This window comes from Saccopteryx bilineata, chromosome 2 (assembly GCF_036850765.1).
Source record: "Saccopteryx bilineata isolate mSacBil1 chromosome 2, mSacBil1_pri_phased_curated, whole genome shotgun sequence".
In the NCBI taxonomy this organism is placed as follows: domain Eukaryota; kingdom Metazoa; phylum Chordata; class Mammalia; order Chiroptera; family Emballonuridae; genus Saccopteryx; species Saccopteryx bilineata.
In genome coordinates, this window is record NC_089491.1 from 170,485,765 (window position 1) to 170,508,496 (window position 22,732).

Here is a 22,732-nt window from a genome sequence, read left to right on the forward strand (position 1 = left end):
TTAGTAGTAAAATTTTCTAACCACCCACTGGTTCCATAGTAATGGTGATATAAAGTAGGGAAGTAACTTTACTTTATGAAACTTATAAAGCAGAGTTACAGCAAGTTAAAGCATATAATAGTAATTACTTACCAAGTACTTTATGTCAGATTTTTGCTAAGTTTGGCAGAATAAATCTTTATAAAACAACTTACTATAGTTAAATCTATCTTTTTATTTATACTTTGGTTGCTCCGCTACCGCCCACCATGAAAGCTGGAGTGCCCACTAGTGGGCGGGTAAGGACCGGGTTGACTACCACTGACCTAGATGACCACCTCTGGGATTGGAGAGGAGTGGGGATTGGGCAAAGAGCTTGATTTGTACAAGAGAAAGAAAAAGTGACAGGAGCTAGTAGTTCTGAACTGGGAGCCTAAAATCCTGGGAAGGTATGAGATACCATTCCTGATGTCTCTTACTCTGTATAGCTTTAAAGTTCCTGGCACCCTTATGGCCTTAGAAAGTTGATTTTGATCTCACAGTTAAAAGTTATTAAGAGTAGGTAAGATGGTTGTTTTGGGAAGTATATTATGGGTATGTGTGGTGGAGTGTTGTAATGTTTCTTTATTATGTATGTGCTAAGGTGGTATACTCGCTGCTAGTCCAGCCCTTTCCCTTTAGTCTTTCTTTAGGTTCTGTGCATTGGCTTTTAGGACCACCCCATGTTCTATGGTCTGGCTGGCATAAAGGCTCAAGAGTAAACATGTACAGATGAATTTCAGAAACTGGAGCAGGGAGGTGACAGCTGTGTGTTTAAGCATTGAAGTGTTTCTGAGAGGAAAACTATTGGTTGCTCTCATTCACCCTGAGAGTATGAAATTGGAAGCCCACTTACCCTGGAGTGTTTTATAACCATTACCTCTGGGAAGTCAAGGCCATGTCATTATTAATCTACCATTGCCTGAATGCCTCCAGGCTCTGCTTTTCATCTTGCCATCAGTCACCTGGCAGTGAGAGTCAGGATGTGACCATGAGGCTCCCTCTTTTCCTTTTGGCCTCACTCTTACCTTACGAAATTCCCTTGGAAAATCAGATTGACCTGAGAACTATTAACATAATCTGGTGATTCATTTACAAAAGTTTGTTTGTTATTTTTGCATTTTTGCAAAATGTGACTACCTTAGGTTACCATTATCCTCTCTTTTGTCACTCCAGGGAAGAGACTTCTGAGAAAATAACTGTTACACTGGGATAAGTAAAGTGGCAGGGTTTAGGTCCTGATGGCAATGTGTCGTATGAGACTTTTACCTTAAACAGTGTTAATTGTGAGCAATAACTCAGTCATTAAAACAGCTCTAGGAGAATGGCTGTCTCCAACTCATAGCAGTACCGGAGCTTCCCTGAATTGCCCTTTCCTCCTTGTAAAGATATATCTGACTGAATTCTTTAGATTGTAGAGATATATCTGACTGAATTCTGTAGATTGAAATTTCTGCTTTTTACACATAATGTGAGTGACTGAGTTTGTTGTACTGACCAGAAAAAGTGCCTGGCTTGGTTAATGCTTTTGGTCTCCTCAAAGAATAATATGTCTCTTACTTGAATTCAGAAATACTCTCACTTTGTGTTTGGAAATTACTGAGTTCAAATTCCCTAAATAAGTCTGGGTTACATTTGTGTCACTGTTTTGTTTTTCCTAGTTTCTCTATGAACTTGAGTGGTGAATGCTTTCAACACATAGTCCATGGAGTGCTATTGCTAATTAAATCAAAGTGGACTCCTTTTAGCAGAGCAAACAACCCTAGAACACAGAACTTGAAGTAGCAGTATTTATTGTATTCAGGATAAAATTCATAAGTTTTAAAAAGTGTTCTCGTGAATTTGAATCTTGAAGACACAAGTCTGGTTTGGAAGATAATAAAAGTAGAATTTCATTTTAGATAGTGTATCCTTGGTACTCTGCTATAAAAAGAAGCAGTTGTGCCTGACTGGGCGGTGGTGCAGTGGATAGAGCGTCAGGTAGGGATGTGGAGGACCCAGGTTCAAAACCCCGAGGTTGCCAGCTTGAGCACAGGCTCATCTGGTTTGAGCAAGGGGTCACTCAGTCTGCTCTAGTGCCCCCTTCCCGGTCAAGGAACATATGAGAAAGCAATCAATGAACAACTAAGGTGCCACAACAAAGAATTGATGCTTCTTAGCTCTCTCCCTTTCTGTCTGTCCCTATCTGTCCTTCTCTCGGTCTCTCTCTCTCTCTCTCTCTCTCACACACACACACACACACACACACACACCAATCGCTTTAGGAAGAATACCTGCGATATTCAAGCTGCCAGTTATTGCAGTTGTCTTCCATTTGGGACTTAATTCCTGGTTATAGTGTATATGCTCTGGAAACCATTGACAAGAGCCCTTAATTTAAAATTTTCTAGTTATAATTTAGTGCCTCCTTCCCCTCTCTTCCTTCTTGAGACATTAAGATTTTTAAAATTAATCTCATTATATTTAGAGAGAAATAAGTTCTTAAGAGTACAGCCGCAACCCTGTAACTACTTCATCTTCTAAGCTTCTTCCTTGGAAACTGGGTGTTAGGTTTCCATCTCTGGATCTCATGTTTCTCTTTCACAATACTCTGGCCTCTCCTCTCTTATCAAAATATTTTCAAAATCACTTGCCAGGGAGGGCCCATGTTTGACTTCAAACTTTATAGTAATCAGTAAAAGTGGAAAACATAGTTGTATTGTTTACAATTATTCACAGGATTCAGAAGGTAAAAACTAACAAGTTACTCAGCAAAAACATTATTATTTTGGGTCTGGAGAAAGAAAATTTCCCCATGGGTCCTCATAATGCAGTGCTTTAATGAACAATGGCACAGAAACTCATTTGTGAATTCATAAGCCTCAGGAGGTTAAGGATCTTTGTTTTACTCATCTCCCTATTCCCAGTGGTCAGTCAGTACAGTGCCTGACCAAAAGTAGACATTCAGTAGATATTTGTATGACTAGTAGATGAATGGATTAATTTTACAGTTTCGGTGTTACTGAAAATGTTGATAGAAGCTAATGTGGGTGATTAAGTGGAAGGAATTCCTCGGAGGCATTTAAAAGACAGTGGTACCTTGACACACGAGTTTAATTTGTTTCATGGGCAAACTCGTGACTCAATTTTCTCGTGTGTCAAATAGAATTTCCCCATTTAAATTAATGAGAATGCAATTCATTCCGCTCCCAAAAACCAAACAAATTTTTTGTTTTATATGCTTTTAAATAAGAAAATGTAGTTTATAAATAAATACATATATATGTACATAATAAAAGAGAATGTAAAGAAATAAACTAGTTTATGAAATGTTATTTACCTTCAAGGTCAGACAAAGATGCTGGTGGAGGGGGAGGAGACAGGTGGAGAAAGTCTTCATTTGTGTGCTATATTGCTTAACATAACTTACTCTCTACACTTAACACTGTCTAGTGGAGGGTGGCCACAGAAGCTCGTGATTCAAATATCTGCTCATGACTTAAAGCAAAAATATCCTGCAAGTGACTGCTCGTCTCTCAAAAAATTAATATAAGTATTTTAAGAGAGAGTCAGGTGTTTTGCTCTCTCCTTTCTGTAGGGAGGGAAGGGAGAGAAATGAGGGAGTTTTATGGCTTGCAGAGACATAATGTGTAGAAAACTTCCTTTTACTAGGAAGCTTAAAGGACATTTTATAATTTGGGCTAAGCATACAGAAAGATTTTGTAAATATGATTTTTATATTTGTGTGTGATTTGCACCAGCTCAGGTTGGACGGCAGCATTGTGTTATAAATAGAGAGATTTTGTCTTAGGTTTTTTTTTAATTATTTTTATTTTATTTTTTACAGAGACAGAGAGAGAGTCAGATAGAGGGATAGACAGGGACAGACAGACAGGAACGGAGAGATGAGAAGCATCAATCATCAGTTTTTCGTTGCGCATTACACCACCTTAGTTGTTCATTGATTGCTTTCTCATATGTGCCTTGACCGTGGGCCTTCAGCAGACCGAATAACCCCTTGCTCAAGCCAGCGACCTTGGGTCCAAGCTGGCGAGCTTTTTGCTCAAGCCAGATGAGCCTGCGCTCAAACTGGCAACCTCAGAGTCTCGAACCTGGGTCTTCTGCATCCTAGTCTGACGCTCTATCCACTGCCCCACTGCCTGGTCAGGCTTGTGCTAGGTTTTGAGTGGAAGCCAAGAGGAAACTTGGATTCTTTCCCTTCCCCTGCACCTGTGAGGAAGAGATAAACACCTAGCCAGGTAGACAGGTGGTGGTGGTGGGGTTAAGTGAAGCTTTTCCTTTTCTTTCTTTAATGGGCCATTAACAAACGCTTATCCCCTGGCGGCTTGTAGGCTCCCCCTCCCATTCTGAAGGCGTATAGTTAATGTATATATCTCTAGACCAGGGGTCCCCAAACTACGGCCCCCTGAAGCCATTTATCCGGCCCCCGCTGCACTTCCGGAAGGGGCACCTCTTTCATTGGTGGTCAGTGAGAAAAGCATAGTTCCCACTGAAATATTGGTCAGTTTGTTAATTTAAATTTACTTGTTCTTTATTTTAAATATTGTATTTGTTCCTGTTTTGTTTTTTTACTTTAAAATAAGATATGTGCAGTGTGCATAGGGATTTGTTCAGTTTTTTTATAGTCCGACCCCCCAACGGTCTGAGGGACAGTGAACTGGCCCCCTGTGTAAAAAGTTTGGGGACCCCTGCTCTAGACAAAAGGATAGCAGATGAACAGTGAAAGATTTGGGAATGTCTTTTAATATGTAAAACAACATTTTTCACTATTGGGTTACCTTATAAGTTTTAATATGTAAAAATAATTTTTATAAATCCTATAGACAAATGTTAAAAGCTTGCTAATGAATTGTGTCATCTTCCCCTCTTCCTCCTTTTCCCGCCAACCTGTGTGTGATCAAAGGTATATAACCTGCCTCAAGTCTATAGTCTGGACGGCAGGATTTGGGTCAAATATGCCCCGAGTTTGTCATATGTGGCTGGCGTATTAATAAATCTCCTCCTTTAATAAAACCCCTTAAAAATTCATTTGGACTTGGTGTCTCTATGTAAACTCAGCGAAACGGTACTTTACAACAATTTAAAGTGCTCATGTGTCAAGGTACCAGTGTACCTGGGACTGGGTCCACAGAGTTAGAGATTGGATCCTTGCTCAGGTCCCTTGGATACTTTCTTAAATAGGTATCTTTTTTTGTAGTCATTAATTATTAGGGATGATGGAATCAGTAAATGCTAGCAGCATAGATTCTTTTTAAAAGTTCTAGAAAGGGAAGAAGATTAGCCTGACCAGGGGGTGGTACAGTGGATAGTGTCGGACTGGAACACGGGGGACCCAGATTCAAGACCAGCTTGAGCGTGGGGTCACTGGCTTGAGCCCAAAGGTTGCCATCTTGAGCCCAAGGTTGCTGGCTTAAGCAAGGGGTCACTCGCTCTGCTGTAGCCCCCTAGTCAAGGCACATATGACAAAGCACTCAGTGAACAAATAGTCAATGAACAACTAAGATGCCACAACGAAGAATTGATGCTTCTCGCCTGTGGTGGCACAGTGGATAAAGCGTCGACCTAGAATGCTGAGGTCGCTGGTTCAAACCATGGGCTTTCCTGGTCAGGGCACATATGGGAGTTGATGCTTCCTGCTCCTCCCCCTTCTCTCTCTCCCCCCTCTCTCTTCTCTCTAAAATGAATAAATAAAACAAAAACAAAAAAAAAACCTGGCTGCTCATTAGAACAAACCAAGCATTTAAAAAAAAAATGCTTCGCCTGACCTGTGGTGGCGCAGTGGATAAAGCGTTGACCTGGAATGCTGAGGTTGCCAGTTCAAAACCCTGGGCTTGCCTGGTCAAGGCACATATGGGAGTTGAAGTTTCCTGCTCCTCCCCCCTTCTCTCTCTCTCTCTCTCTCTCTCTCTCTCTCTCTCTCTCTCAATCTCTCTCTCTCCTCTAAAATGAATAAATAAATAAATGTTTAAAAAAAAATGCTTCTCGTCTCATCTCTCTCCCTTCCTATCTGTCCCTCTGACTCTTTTCTGTCACTGTCAAAAAAAAAGAAAGAAAGAAAAGGAAGCTGATTAATAGCACTTAGTGGAGAAGACTGGTTTTGCCTGGTTACTATTCTGCCACACTTGAACCTAAATTCAGTCATTTGTCAAAATACTCATTTGCCTTATAGTGAAAGAAAATTTCCTTGTTGCCTTGGTAATTCCTTACAGACCTTTGATGATTTCACTTCTTTTTCTTTTTTCTTTTCTTAAGTGAGGAGGAGGGAGGCAGAGAGATAGACTCCTGCATTTACCCTGATCTGGATCCACCTGGCAAGCCCAATTCTCTGCCCATCTGGGACCATTGCAGCATTGCAACCAGTGCCATTTTAGTATCAGAGCCATTTTAGCACCTGAGGCGAGTCCATGGTGCCACCAGCACCGGGGCCAACTTGTTCCAATGGAGCCATGGTTGCAAGAGGGGAAGAGTGAGATAGAAGGGGGAAGGGAAGAGAAGCAGATAGTCACTTCTCCTGTGTGCCCTGACTAGAAATTGAACCCAGGACATCCACATGTGGGGCCCGTGCTATACCACTGAGCAAACCGGCCAGGGCTGATTTCACTTCTAATATAGAAGAAGAATGTATGGCATTGTTAGCTTCAAATTGTTGGTTTTCTCAGACTTTGTTTTAAGGACCAGGAGGAATGTTACAAGAAAAATAATATCTGCCTGGCCTGTAATGGTGCAGTGGATAGTGTGTTGACCAGGAACACTGAAGTCACTGGTTAGAAACTCTGGGTTTGCCTGGTCAGAGCACATAAAACAAGCAAGCAGTGAACAGCTAAAGTGAAGCAACTCTATGCTTCTCACTCCCCCACCCCTTCTCTCTCTGTAAAATCAATAAATAAAATCACTTTTAAAAAATTTAATATTGCCTGACCAGGTGGTGATGCAGTGGATAGAACATTGGACTGGGATATGGAAGACCCAGGTTCAAGACCCTGAGGTCACCAACTTGAGCATGGGCTCATCTGGTTTGAGCAAAAAGCTCCCCAGCTTGGACCCAAGGTCGCTGGCTCGAGCAAGGGGTTACTCGGTCTGCTGTAGCCCCACGGTCAAGGCACATATGAGAAAGCAATCAGTGAACAACTAAAGTGTTGCAATGAAAAACTGATGATTGATGTTTCTCATCTCTCTCTCTCCGTTTCCGTCTGTCCCTATCTGTCCCTCTCTCTGACTCTCTCTCTGTCCCTGTGAAAAATAAATAAATAAAAATTAATACTTATTGAATACCTAAATAATAGTTCCTATGTACTGAGCACGTTTACACATGTAATTTGTATTCTTGACTTGAATCTCTCAGACTTTTCCCTCAGCAGGTATTATTTTCTTTAGCCTGAGGGTTTTGTAAATATGAAAGGGAAACAAGGAAGAAATTAAATTTTAAAAAGTTAAGGGTTCAGTTTTGGTTTTTTGTTTTTTTTTTAACAGACAGAGAATCAAAGAGAGGGATAGACAGGGACAGGCAGACAGGAACGAAGAGATGAGAAGCATCAATCATTAGTTTTTCGTTGTGCATTGAGACACCTTAGTTGTTCATTGATTGCTTTTTCATATGTGCCTTGACCGCGGGCCTTCAGCAGACCGAGTAACCCCTTGCTTGAGCCAGCGACCTTGAATCCAAGGTGGTGAGCTTTTGCTCAAACTAGATGAACCTGCGCTCAAGCTGGTGACCTCAGGGTCTTGAACCTGGGTCCTCGGCATCCCAGTCCAATGCTCTATCCACTGCGCCACCGTCTGGTCAGGCTGAAGGGTTCAGTTTTGAATTGTCTTACTCAATGATGAAAAATACAGTGATAGTGATTTGTGGAGGTATTTGGCTATATTAAATATATATCATGCTTTCTGTCCTGTGTTGCTTATATATGGGCTCTCTCTTCTTGCACAATTCCTGTTGTCATTTTCATCAATGAACTTTTAAAAAGAAGAGGCAGTTTTGGGGAAATAGGATTATTATGTATGCTGAAATTATTGGCATCAGCCATTTGGCTTACTGTTTAAATCTTGAGTGCAAGGAAGGGAGAATTGAGTTATATGGATCAATATGAACATACAATGCCTGTGTTTAGTCAGTTAGGACAGGTTTCTTCTCTGATTTTGGATGTAAGTTGTATGTTTTGTTTTGTTTGAGAGAATGGTGAGAGAAGTGGGAAGTATCAACTCTCAATAGTTGCTTCTTGTATGTGCCTTGACTAGGCAAGCCAAAGGTTTCCAACCAGTGATTTCAGCATTCCAGATCGACGCTTTATCCACTGTACCACCACAGGTTAGGCCAAGTTGTGTGTTTTTAAAAGTTTTTTAAGTGAAAGGAGGGTAGGCAGAGACAGACTCCTGTATGTGCCCCTGCAGGGATCCACCTAGCAAGCCCACTAGGGTGTGATGCTCTGCCCATCGAGGGCCCTTGCTCCATTGCAATTGGAGCCATTTTTTCGCACCTGGGGCAGAGGCCGTGGAGCTATCCTCAACCTCACTCCAATCGAGCCATGGCTGCAGGAGGATAGGGGGAGAGAGAGAGAGAGAGAGAGAGAGAGAGAGAGAGAAAGAGAAAGAGAGAAAGAAAGAAGCACCAGGGGGAGGGGTGGAGAAGCAGATGGGCACCTCTCCTGTGTGTCCTGGCCAGGAATTAAACCCGGGACATCCACACGCTGGTCCGATGCTCTACCACTGAGCCAACCGGCCAGGGCCAAGGAGTTTTCACTTAATAGGAAATAAGGGCCCAATAGATTAAGGGTTCACCTGGAATGCTGAGGTTTCAGTTCAAAACCCTGGCTTTGCCCAGTCAAGACACATATGGGAAGCAGCTATGAATTAATGCTTCCTACTCCTCCCCCACTTCTTTCTCTTTCTTCTTTCTAAAAATCTAGAACTATCCTCTGACATAGGAGCATGTATGGGAAGAATAAAGATTTGTTAGTGTCATAGGATGCAGGAGTAAGTGGGGGTGGGGGAGGAGATGAAGAAGGAAATGGTTTGCAAATGCATATGACACTGAGCTAGTGGGTCAGTGCTGCCTGCAGATGCCTAACCCCATTTGTGCACTTAAGAATGGCCTGGGGGAGCATTGGCCTAATGAATGCAGAAAGAGATGCATTTTGATCGAGGTAATTTCCTTCAGATGGGTCTCACCATCCCATGAATCAAAACCTGTCAGCAAGTAGCTAAAGATGGAGTCAAGTTTATTGTACATTTGTTTCCATGCAACACCTTCATGCTAGAAGGGTCAAGTGAGAGATCATTAGAACTGTTGATTTACTGGGCCTGTGTGCACTTTCCCTGCAGGGCAAGAAGGAAAGAAGCTTTAGGAGGGGATTTGAGGGGAGTTGGGTGGTGAGGAAGGAGAAGGCATGCACAAAATAAACCTTTACTGGTCTCGGTGGGTGAGGGGTGAGCAGGTTGATTTGTAGGGAGTGGGAAGTGGGGTGTTGAGCAAATGAGTTTATAAAATTTGTACTTTTTGAGTTTGCTCACTCTTGTTACAAAATGGCGCTGTGCAGTGCCAGGTATGTGGTCTGTGAAATTGCAAATTACCTTCCTGCTTGGGAAGGGCTATTGTTTTGCTAATGTTTGCTGAAGGAGAGGTTGTTCAAGCCAGAAAGTTTTGAAGAGTAGGCAGAAAGAAGCCGTGTTTGCAGAGAGAGTGGAGAGAATGCAGAGTGCTGAAAGAGAAGCCATGTTGGCAGAGAGAGAGAAGGTGTGCAGATGGTCAACCAGAGGTGAGGGGCTTTGCGACCTCCACTGAGACTGGTGGGACCTTTGATTCTAGGAGAAACTGGAGAAGATTCTCCTGGTTGTAGAACTGGAGAATGTGTCAGTATCTTTGGGAGCCCTGTGTTCAAAAGGGAAGTGTTTTCCCTGCTTATTTGCTGGTTGGCTGGTGTGAGGCTTTAATAAAGGAATGGTCCACCATTTTTTGGCTCCACTGTTTCTTTACTGTCTGTCCGAATCCAATGTGAACCTGCATGTGCAAGGCCACGATAGTGTTGGCCCCTGGCTTTACGAAGGGTGGGGGGATCTGTATTATTTTTTCTTTTTCTCCTAAAGCCCCTTGTAGATTTGGAGCAAATGATCTGCCTGAATCTCCAGGAGAGGTACCAAAGATTTCTGATTAAAAAGGAAGCTTATGGGCCTGACCTGTGGTGGCGCAGTGGATAAAATGTCGACCTGGAACACTGAGGTCGCCAGTTCGAAACCCTGGGCTTGCCTGGTCAAGGCACACATGGGAGTTGATGCTTCCTGCTCCTCCCCCCTTCTCTCTCTCATTCTCTCTTCCTCTTTCCCTCTCTCTGAAAAATTAATAAAGTCCTTTAAAAAATTTAAAAAAATAAAGGAAGCTTATGGGCCTGACCTCAGGTGGCTCAGTGGATCAGTGTTCAAACCCTTGGCTTCCCTGGTCAAGGCACACATAGGAGTTTATGCTTCCTGCCCCCTCCAAATGAAAATTTTATATATTTTATTTTATTTCATTTTATTTAGTGTGTGGGGGGGGCAGACAGGAAGGGAGAGAGATGAGAAGCATCAATTCTTCCTTGTGGCATCTGAGTTGTTCATTGATTGCTTTCTAATATGTGCCGTGACCAGGGGGCTACAGCAGAACCAGTGACCCCTTGCTCAAGCCAGCGATTTTGGGTTCAAGCTGGTGAGCTTTGCTCAAATCATGTGAACCCACACTCAAGCCGGCGACCTCAGGGCCTCAAACCTGGGTCCTCTGGGTCCCAGTCCGACACTCTGTCCACTGCGCCACTGCCTGGTCAGGCTAAAATGAACTTTTAAAAAAATTTTAAAGGAAGCTTATAGCCCGACCTGTGGTGGCGCATTGGATAGAACGTCAACCTGGAATGCTAAGGTTGTTGGTTCGAAACCCTGGGCTTGCCCAGTCAAGGCACATACAAGAAGCAGCTAATATAAGTTGATGCTTCCTGCTCTTTCCTCCCCCTTTCTCTCTCAAATCAATAAAGAAAGTTTTAAAAAAGAAAAAAGGGGGAGCTCATCTGGAAATCTGATACTATTTTAGTGGCTAGAGAAATCTATCCTTTCCCCCATTCTCCCCCCCCCCTTGTTCTTTTCTCACCTTTGAGCTCAAAAGGAAATACAGGAAATTTAATTCAGAAGTCATAATTTCTATTTCAAGATATAGCAAAATAGGGAACTAAAAGAAAGGTTGTCCTACTCATTCCAGATGGACTTTGTGAAGAGGTGAGATTTATGAAGGGAGTGCCTAGTTTTCTGAAGTAGCATCACTCTCTCTGTAATTTGAACTTGCTGAAGTACCCCTACCATTGAAATTGAATGGGAAAAAAAGTACATAGTGTGGTTTAGCAAGATACGGTCTAATCCTGCCTCTCCTCAAAAAGAATTTGAAATATTTCTTTGATTTCTTCTAAAACTCCTTCTTGCTTGGCTTAGAGACTTGATGAAATTAAGATGTTTCATCTAGAATATTCTATAGAGGTTTTTGTTTTGAAATTCCATTTACATCTCTTTTTCACTATTATCTTGGTGATGTTAAATATTTTTCTAGTAACTTAGGTAAGGAAAAGTGTAGTGAGGCCTGAGTTCATTGGAAATCCTCCTAAATTCTTTTATTTCAGTTCAGCAGATAGAATAGCCAGTTAGCCAGAATCAGAAACAATTTTGTTGAGAAAAGTCTTTACCTTAGATCCCTAGTTATAAAGTGGAAGAATTTTATACAGTAAACAAGGGATAGGATCCTAGCATTGACCCACGTTATTTGAGTGATGTGAAAGTTATTGAAATAGTTCACAATTAACTTTTTTTTTTTTTTTTTTTGGTAACAGAGACAGAGAGACAGACAGGCAAGAAGAGAGATGAGAAGCATCAATTCTTCGTTGTGACTCCTTAGTCTCCTTAGCTGTTTTTGTTTTTTGTTGTTGTTTTTTGACAGAGACAGAGAGTCAGAGAGAGGGATAGATAGGGTCAGACATACAGGAACGGAGAGAGATGAGAAGCATCAATCGTTAGTTTTTCGTTGTGGCACTTTAGTTCGTTGATTGCTTTCTCACATGTGCCTTGACCATGGGGCTACAGCAGACCAAGTAACCGCTTGCTCAAGCCAGCAACCTTGGGTCCAAGCTGATGAGCTTTGCTCAAACCAGATGAGCCCTGTGCTCAAGCTGGCGACCTTGGGGTCTTGAACCTGGGTCCTCCACATCCCAGTCCAACACTCTTACTGCGCCTCCTCCTGGTCAAGCTCCTTAGTTGTTCATTGATTGTTTTCTCATATGTGCCTTGACCCCGGGGGGCTACAGCAGAGTGAGTGACCCTTGCTCAAGCCAGCACCTTGGACCTCAAGCCAGCAACCCCACGCTCAAGCTGAATGAGCCCGTGCTCAAGCTGGTGACCTTGAGGTCTCGAACCTGGGTCCTCTGCATCCCAGTTTGATGCTCCATCCACTGTGCCACCGCCTGGTCAGGCTCACAACTACTTTTAGCTGAGTGTCCTGGTAATCCTTATTTCTTGGGAATTAAACACTTCCATTCAGCTACTGTTGTTCCAGAGAAATGATTATGTGAGATACCTGAAGAGACGGTAAAGTTGGCAAAGCGGGTTCTTGGGTAAAATGTCCTGGGTTCCATTTCTGACTCTGCTACTTACAATGTAAGACTTGTGCAAGTTACTTAATTTCTCTAAAGCCTCAGTTTTCTTATTTTTGAAGTGAATTTAGTCATAGTATCTACTGTGTAAATTAAAGACAAGATACTTCTTTCCATTTTTTTTAGATTTTATTTATTGGACTAGGGTCTCAGCCCACCTGTTTGCAGATGCATACATGATTTTCTTCTAAAACTCAAAAAAATATTTATTGATTTTTAGAGATAAGAGAGGGAGAGAAAGGGGGTGAGGTGAGAAGCGGGAAGCATCAACTCATAGTATTTGCCTCTTGTATGTGCCTTGACACTGGGCAAGCCTGGGAAGTTGAACTGTCAACTTCATTGTTCAAAGGTTGACTTTATTCACTGAGCCACCACGGGTCAGGCCTTTTTCCTTGAAACCTAGCTCAATGTTTTACAGTAGTTTAGATTATATTAATTATGCACCTATTATGGATTTGCTGATGGTTAGTTAAATGAAGAAGGCAGAAAAACTATGTAGGCAATTAAGTGATAACTTGTTAACTCGTCTGTAGGATTCTTCAGTCCTTCATAGGGAGCAGCCTTTCTTAGCTCCTTTCTTACTAGAAGGCAGGTAGGTGCAGTAAAAGGGAGAAAATGAACATGTTTCTCAGTCTGAAATAGCTCTGAATAGTTTGAAATGATTTTGAAATAAAGTGAGTCAAAGAATTAACTGGACTTTGCCCAAGCACCCAAGACTCATGATACCTGCTCTATAACTAGAAAGGGGGTTTCATCTCACTGAATTAGAATTAAAACTGGCCATTCTAGAGCTGTTTTAATTTTTATTTATTGATTTATTATTTTTTTTTTTTTTTAGAGATAGAGGAAGGGAGAGGGAAACACCCTTTTGTTGTTCCACTTATTTATGCATTGATTGATTGATTCTTGTATGTGCCCTGATGGGGTATCAAACCTACAACCTTGGCGTATCGGGATGGCGCTCTAACCAACTGAGCTACCTGGCCAGGGCTTACAGAACTGTTTCAAAAACTGAGCTACTGTTCATATCCAGTACTGTTCAATGTAAGAGTCTCGTATATATTCCAATCAGGACCTAAAACCTGCCAATTTATCACACTTTAATAGATATTTTCTCATTTTCTACCTTCCCTGCATACCAAGTAACCAGTCATTAAAAGCCTAGCCCTTAAGATTAGTAATCATCTAAGCTCAGATAGCCTAGGGTGTCTTGTTCCCCTCCCCCTCCTAGTCCCACCCCCAAAACTTAGCACATCTAGACAAAGAATCTATCCTCTTACGTACCTCAAGACCCTCTACTCCAGGGGTCCCCAAACTATGGCCCGCGGGCCACATGCAGCCCCCTGAGGCCATTTATCAGGCCCCCGCTGCACTTCCAGAAGGGGCACCTCTTTCATTGGTGGTCAATGAAAGGAGTACATTGACCATCTCATTAGCCAAAAGCAGGCCCATAGTTCCCATTGAAATACTGGTCAGTTTCTTGATTTAAATTTACTTGTTTTTTTATTTTAAATACTGTATTTGTTCCCGTTTTGTTTTTTTACTTTAAAATAAGATATGTGCAGTGTGCATAGGGATTTGTTCATAGTTTTTTTTATAGTCCAGCCCTCCAACGGTCTGAGGGACAGTGAACTGGCCCCCTGTGTAAAAAGTTTGGGGACCCCTGCTCTACTCCATACACAAATACCCACCCTCACCATGGGACAGTGTAGTTTCTTTGGTAACCAATATAATGTCAGGTCAAAAGAGTTCAAACAAATTTTTGAACAAAGTTTCTGTGTAGTAGTGCTCCTGAGCTAGATTTTTTTTTTTTTTTTTACAGAGACAGAGAGAGAGTCAGAGAGAGGGATAGACAGAGGCAGACAGACAGGAATGGAGAGATGAAAAGCATCTATCATCAGTTTTTTGTTGCCACACCTTAGTTATTCATTGATTGCTTTCTCATATGTGCCTTGACCATGGGCCTTCAGCAGACTCAGTAACCCCTTGCTCAAGCCAGCGGCCTTGGGTCCAAGCTGGTGAGCTTTGCTCAAACCAGATGCGCCTGCGCTCAAGCTGGCAACCTCGGGGTCTCAAACCTGGGTCCTCCGCATCCCAGTCCGACCTCTATCCACTGTGCCACCGCCTGGTCAGGCAGGAGCTATCTTCCATCAAATGCAGGGCAGCTATCCAGTTTTCCTGTTCAATTTGTTTAACTAACTAGCCCAGCTCTCTGAACTACAAAAATTCCTTTATCGTAGAAATTTGTTTTATGGATATTCTATTGTTTCACTCTATTTGTCTTGTAAGTATTGAGGCCCTTTTTTATTATCTCATTTCTATTAACTTTTTTTGTTTTTTTAATTAAAAAAAATTTTTAGGTGAGAGGAGGGGAGATAGTGAGCCAGACTTCCTCATGTGCCCTGACAAGATCTACCTGGCAGCCCCATCTAGGACCAGTGCTCAAGTACCAAGTTATTTTTAGCACCTGAGGCCTATGCTCAGACCACCAGAGCTGTCCTCAGCACCTAGGGCAATGTTTGAACCAATCGAGCCAGCCACTGGCTGTGGGAGGGAAAGGGGGAAAAATAGGAGAAGGGAAGGGAAGAAGCAGATGGTCACTTTTCCTGTGTGCCCTAACTGGGACTTGAAACAGGTCATCCATACACTGGGCAGACGCTCTATCCACTGAGCCACCGGCCAGGGCCTCTATTAACTTTTGAAGGTTTATAGCATTTAAAGTATTTTTACTTTTATGTATGAAGTTTAATTTTTTTTCCCCATTAAATACAAGGGCAACCAATTTCACTATTAAGGAAAATTAAAAACTGGGATTCTTTTTTAAATTAGTTCAAAGTGGCATTTAGGAACTAAATTGTAGACTGCTGCCCTTACACCATGACAAACTGTAAAGTGTAGGGTTGAGTGTACTTTTTTCTATTTTCTTTCTGATATCCAATGCTCATGGATTAAGTTCTGGAAATGTTCCAGTTGTGAGGAAGGGATCTGTTTGGATTCCACTATGGCTAAGCTTCTTGGGTTGGATGCTGGAGGGTGAAGCACATTTTGCTGGACCCATGTCGACTACCTGCTAGTATCAAGGTAAAAAAATTTATCATCTCCTCATTGGTATTCTATTCCCTGGAACTCTCCTCAGTACCAGTAGCAAAATGCCTCCCATTTCCACTGAATCCATTCACAAAATTTGGATTCTTTTTTTTTTTTTTTTTTTTTTGGACAGAGAGGGCCAGATAGGGACAGACAGGAAGGGAGAGAGATGAGAAGCATCAATTCTTCATTGCAGTACCTTAGTTGTACACTGATTGCTTTTTCAATATGTGCCTTGACCAGGGCACTACAGCAGAACGAGTGATCCCTTGTTCAAGCCAGCAACCTTTGGGCTCAAGCTAGCGACCATGGGGTAATGTCTATGTTCCCAGGCTCAAGCCAACAACCCTGCTCTCAAGCCGGTGACCTCAGGGTTTCAAATCTGGCCCTCTGTGTCCCAGTTCGAAGCTCTGTCCACTGCGCCACTGCCTGGTCAGGCTTGGATTCTTGTGACTTGTCTGTGACAATTTCCACTGTAGCTCTAAATTTTTTTATATTTCTAAGCAAATAGAAGGGCATGCTCTCAATTAGTTCATATTCTTTTCCTTTCTCTTTCTGTGAAATAAGGTTTACCATTCTCCTTTTCTGGAGTTAGAGAATTTTCTACCTCAGGCTCTGGCTGACTTCGTCAAGTATCCTACTAATTTCTTCTCTTGAATGACTTGTATGTTGGAGAGGACTTCAGTAAATAATTCAGTTGTTTGGTTGACTCCATTTAGGATATATTAACTAATTTTAAAACTTAAAAATTGCAATTAAAAATTGATCAAATATATCAAATTGACTTTGTTCAGTTTTTTGGGTTTTTTGTGTGTTTTTTTAGTGAGAGAAAGATATACATACAGATGTTAGAGAGATGAGAAGCATCAGCTCATAGTTGCAGCACCTTACTTGCTCATAGATTGCTTTCTCATATGTGCCCTGACTAGGGGGCACCAGCCGAATCATTGACCCCTTGCCCAAGCCAGCAACCTTGGGCTCAAGCCAGCGAACATGGGGTCATGTCTATGATCCCACACTCAAACCTGTGACCCTGCGTTCAAGCTAGAGAGCCTGTGCTTAAGCTGGCAACCTTGTGGTTTCAAACCTGTGTCCTCAGCATCCCAGGCCAATGCTCTATTCACTGCCTGGTCAGGCAGACTTAGTTCAGTTTTTTTTTTGTTTTTTGTTTTTTAAGACTTTATTTATTCATTTTAGAGAGGAGAGAAGGAGAAGAGAGAGTGAGAGAGAGAAGAGGGGAGGAGCAGGAAGCATCAACTCCCCTATGTGCCTTGACCAGGTAATCCCAGGGTTTTGAACCGGCGACCTCAGCATTCAAGGTCAACACTTTATCCACTGCACCACCACAGGTCAGGCGACTTAGTTCAGTTTTAAAGTTAGTTGATCCAACTGAGACTAGCAACATTGACTTTGTCTCCAGAAATAAACAGCTGCACAGCAGTCTCAGCTACTTTCTAAATATAGTTATATCGCTTCTCCAGTCTTAAATGGGCAAACCATAGTGGACTTGGGAGATCCATAGTGAATACATGCAGGACTTCTTTTGAGTTGTATGCCAAAAAGTGCACCACTACTATTTATCATAGTGAAGTCAAAGTTTTTTGTTGTTTTTTTTACAGAGACAGAGTGAGAGTCAGAGAGAGGGATAGATAGGGACAGACAGGAACAGAGAGAGAGATGAGAAGCATCAATCATTAGTTTTTCGTTGCGACACCTTAGTTGTTCATTGATTGCTTTCTCATATGTGCCTTGACCGTGGGCCTTCAGCAGACCAAGTGACCCCTTGCTCGAGCCAGCGACCTTGGGTCCCAGCTGATGAGTTTTTTCAAACCAGATGAGCCCAAGCTGGCGATTTTGGGATCTTGAACCCAGGTCCTCCATATCCCAGTCTGATGCTCTACCTACTGCACCACCGCCTGGTCAGGCTCAAACTTGATATCATCTGAAAGTCATGCTTTAGGAGCGTCTTATGGAATTTGTTATAACACATATACAGTAATGTATTAATTGGTTTGAAAGGTTCAAAGTCAATGTTGACTTTCTTTTCTTTTCCTTCTTCTGTTACGGTTACACAATAGTAAACAACCAGTCCATATGGAGGTCCTTTGTTTTGAAGTTTAACTCTTTGTTATACAGATAGAATGGCTTCCAGGACTGAAAGATTGTTACTTGTGACTTAATGTTAGACAGTTCCAGACTCTTCTGCTAACATTTTTGCCACTCGTGAAATCTGTTCATTGGGAGAAATGATCGATGAAATGCTTGTGCCATTGCCGCCGGCCACTTCCAAGCTCTTCCTCACCTTTGTGATCATCCAGATCTCCATGTTCCTGTTGGGAGCACTGGGATCATCTGCTGTCTTCAAGGCCCTACTTAAAATTAAGCTTTTAGTCACTCTAGGGACAGCATGCTATATGCTGGCTTATTCAGTTTGTTATCTATTGTTTCCATTTGTATGATCCTTAGTGCCCCAAGATTGGCTAGCATATTGTGATCCATAAGTTATAATTTTATTTCCTTTTACCTTGTGAATGGAGGTTAGCTTGTTTCAACCCTTTTCTTTGCCCCTGAACAGTCTGAAGATGATGAGAAGCTGAAAAAGAGGAAGGAGCGATTTGGAATTGTCACAAGTTCAGCTGGAACAGGAACCACAGAAGATACAGAGGTAAAATAAACATAAATGTGAGCATATGATATGTGAACACATAAATATGTGTTCCTTGAAGGAAAATAAGGGTGAACAAACTGGAGGAGAAACACTTATTTCCCTGGCCTACTTCTGAAGAGCCCAAATGACAAGATCTTTTGTTCTCTGATGGCTGTTTTCTGGATAAAGAAGCCACACTGAATTACATCAGTATACTTAATTCAGTGTTAGAGCCATTTAGCCTAGTAGAAAAGAGCTCAAGATTTGGAATCAGGTAATCCTGAATTAGAAAAGTGGCTCTGTCATTTAGTATTACAGCGATATTTACAAGTTACAGTACTTCTCTTAGCCTCAGTTTCATCATGTGGGATGTAGACATAGTAGTACCTACCTTGAAGTGATATTTTAAGCATGAAATGTTACTGTGTAAAAAGGGATGATTCTGTGTAGAATGCTTGACAAAACACCTATCATATTGTGAGTATTTAGTAAGTAGCAATGTCTCTGATAATCTGCCAAGCATATTTCTTTGATCATTTAATGAAGGTCATATCCAACCCAGATACAAGTATAATTGTGCCCAATTCTCCTCTGGAATAGGACAGTGGACTCTAATAAGACTTCCTGTTCTCATCACTTTATTTATAAATAGTTTTTCAAAATGAAAGAGTGGCTTTTTTTTTTTTTTTTTTTTTTTTAAACACAGAGATAAACAGGAAAGGAGAGAGATGAGAAGCACCAGGCTCATAGTTGTGTCACTTTAGTTGTTCATTGATTGCTGCTCATATGTGCCTTTGGGAGTGGATTTAGCTGAGCCAGTGACTTTGGGCTCAAACTGGCAACCTGTGGATTTTGAACCTGGGTGCTCTGCGTCTCAGGTCCACACTCTACTATGCCACTGCCTGGTCAGGCTGGCTGGCTTGCTTTCTTGCAAGCTTGCTCACTCCATCCCTCTCTCCCTCCCAACTCAAATTCACTGAGACTTAAGTATCGGGTGACTGCTGAGACATTGACAGACAATATTGATTTGCTGATTAGAGAGTATCTATACTGTCACCTGAGGTAGTCATAAGAGACAGTTGAAATAATGAGTGTGTTTTGAATGTTTTGTGGTAAAGAATTTGGAATGTTCTTTCTCCCATTTAATCCAAATTAACTTTTTTCTTCCCATCTACCTCAGGAGATACCCTTTGAAAATCTGTTGTCTCACACACTTAAAATCTTAGAAAAATTTCTTTCTTTATCTTTTAGATTTTTTTATTGATTGATTTTTAGAGAGAGGAGAAAGAAAGAATGGGGAAAAACAGGAAGCATCAACTCAGAATAATTGTTTACCATATGCACCTTGACCAAGCAAGCCTGGGGTTTCAAACTAGCGGCCTTCGTGTTCCAGATTGACACTTTATCACTGTGCCACCACAGGTCAGGCAGAAGTCTTTTATGAATAATAAAACTAAACAAGGAAAACTTTAAAATCTCATCAGTTTATATTCTTCACTAGGAAAATACTAGAGGGATTTGTGTTCTTTGTGCTAATTCAGAATAAATCATTACCTATTGTATCTGCTTATTTAATGATTCCCAGGAGGAGCTAGAATTAAACTATAAACCTAGACTTTTTTTGTGTGTGTGTGACAGAGGGACAGACAGACAAGAAGGGAGAGAGATGAGAAGCATCAATTTTTGTTGTGGCTCCTTAATCTTCTTAGTTGTTCATTGATTGCTTTCTCATATATACCTTAACATAGGGGTTACAGCAGAGTGAGTGACCCCTTGCTCAAGCCAGTGACCTTGGGCTTCAAGCCAGCGACCTTTGGGCTCAAGCCAGCCACCATAGGGTCATGTTTATGATCCCACGCTCAAGCTAGCAACTCTGTGCTCAAGCTGGCAACCTTCGGGTTTTGAACCTGGGTTCTCTGTGTCCCAGTCCAACGCTCTATTCACTGCGCCACCGCCTGGTCAGGCTAGGCTTGTTTTAATTTAAGTTAAAATTACTCCTCTTTTCCTAAGGAAACTGTTGTTGAACAAAGCATGCTCACTAAGCTGGTACATTTGACCTCTCTGAGATGAGGCAGATAATGATTTTGTTGGGTGGCAAGGAATATTGGCTTTTGTTGGGGAAGTCAGTGTAGGTAAGGAAGAAGTAACTTCTGAGGCTTGTGTAGTTTTCATGAACTAGATGACTTTTATGTGATTCCAAAGAATTGTGTCAGTAATCCAGATTAGTGGTTTGGGCTTGTATATACTTGGTTTTTCTTTTTCTTTTTTATTTACTATTTTTTAATTAAGTGAGAGTAGGGGAGGCAGAGAAGACAGACTCCTGCATGTGCTGGAAACAGGGGATCCACCCAGCAAGCCCCCTAGAGGGTGATGCTCTTTCCCTCTGGGATTTTGCTTCCTTGCTGGGCGACCAAGCTGTTTTTTAGCACTGGAGGCCACTAGCCATCTTCAGCGCCTAGGGCCAGCCTGCTTCAGCCAATCGAGCCATGGCTGCAGGAGGAGGGGTAGAGAAGCGGATGGTCGCTTCTCCTGTGTGCCCTGACCAAGAATCAAACCCGGGACTTCCACACGCCTGGCTGACACTCTACCACTGAGCCAACTGGCCAGGGCCCAGTTCTTTTTAATCTAAATTAAACTTCCTATGTGAATTGAATGAAAAAGAAGCCGCTGCCCCCCCCTTGCTGGAGGCAGTGGTTGGGGTGAGGATAGAGATTCAGTGCTGTTTTGTGAGTCACTCTTAGAACAGAAAGGTCTTTGTCTTTCTCTCTTCTCCCCCTCTCCATTTTGTACCCTCTCTCCAGTGCTTACTCCTTAAGAGATCTATGTTGGGGGCTCCCCACCTCTCCCCATTTATTATGTTGGCATTATGTTGGCATTGAAGATTTTCTACCTCTTTGGATTTGGAGGTTGAGTGGGCCTGACTGCTCAGAAGGACATTTCCTTCTCCTCCATGAAATAGCATTGGTTAACCCTTTGTCTTCTGATATCTCCCATCTCTCCACTGACTAGAAGACTTTTCCTAGCCTATGAAGAGTCCATTGTTTCCAGGCTAACTTGCTGCAAGGCTGAGTGGCCCTCTCCTTCAGAAAACTTGCCATTTTTTATCACAATTTTCCTCCTCTTCCTTTCACCCCCCATTCTGTGATCTTCTCCCCTTCTCACTCTCCTTTTCCACCAAACCACCCCAGCTCTAACTGGATAAGAAAAATTCAGGACTGAAAATCTTGGCTGCCAGATTTATGCCTGGGCCTTTCCTCTTTCTTGGACCTTGTGACAATCCATGTGAGTTTGGATTAAAGCAGCCAGGAACCCAGGCCACTATTGTCTTGCAATCTAATTTTTTTTTCTTGCTTCTTCCTTATAGGCAAAGAAGAGGAAAAGAGCAGAGCGCTTTGGGATTGCCTGATGAGGAACTCGTATTAATGTCTTCTGTTCTTCAGTGGTTTCCATCTCTTTGACTCTTGGTCACATTATACTGAAGTACATAGTCGTGTGCCTAGGTTCTGCCTCACAGTGAGAGAGCATGTACCCCAGGTGCATCCATGAACTATAGTAGCAATTTGACTTACTGCTGTTCAACTTGAAAACTGTTGTGTTGTATTTGTTCAATTTTTATTTTGCTTGTTAATAAAAATAGAAAAGAGAACAATGTGTTTTATTGGGTACTTCTTTGGTTTTTAGAGCCAGATTAGATCAGAAACGGGGAGCTTCAAGGACAGATATAGGGAGTTAGCCATAATGCCTTTACCCATTAGAAAAGAGGATAAGGAAAAGGATTACATTCATCCCTTTAAGCCTATTTATATTCTCATATTCACAAGTATTCTTTTACTTCTTTATCCTCAATGAAGAGACCAAGTTTTACCCTGAGTCTTTGCTCCTGCAGTTTTATATGACCCATTGGGATGAAGTAGGGAGGATACTCACTGGGTTTTAGGAGGTGCAAAGGATGTGAATATGAGAGCAAATGATTGGTAGTCTGTTTTAGAATAGAGTCCTGAGTCCCTGTTCTGGACTCCAGAAGGTCCTTTTTTTCAGAAGTGGCCTGATATGATACTGTCTGCTTAGAGACAAAGCCAGTATTCGGGACTTTATTGGTTAGGCAGTTCAGTAAAGGTGATGATGGGCTGGGTACCCCCTAGAACTAGAAGGAAGTGTAAGGATTTAAAGCATAACAAGGTGGGATGTGAGGGCGATCTGGCTGTGACATCTGTCACCCCGTTGATCGCCAGGGTTGATTCAGCTGATCTGGCTGGCTAGGCGGGTGTCCCCTTCCTCCCTCACTGCTCCATATGTGTCCATCCTGAAGCTGTGTGCTCGGTCGAAGAGG

General features: G+C 42.1%; 1 protein-coding gene and 1 pseudogene across 1 annotated transcript in view; one reads left to right on the plus strand and one right to left on the minus strand.

Moving 5' to 3' along the window:
- SARNP (SAP domain containing ribonucleoprotein) overlaps window positions 1-22,051 on the plus strand; it is a 63,444-nt gene extending 41,393 nt beyond the window's left edge. Inside the window, exons 10-11 of the mRNA XM_066254856.1 lie at window positions 18,331-18,420; window positions 21,767-22,051. Coding sequence (XP_066110953.1) covers window positions 18,331-18,420; window positions 21,767-21,808 — 132 coding nt within the window. The 3' untranslated portion in view covers window positions 21,809-22,051. The remainder of the gene's footprint in view (window positions 1-18,330; window positions 18,421-21,766) is intronic.
- On the minus strand, window positions 306-18,115 carry LOC136323753 (eukaryotic peptide chain release factor subunit 1-like; annotated as a pseudogene).
- Window positions 22,052-22,732: the final 681 nt, after the last annotated feature.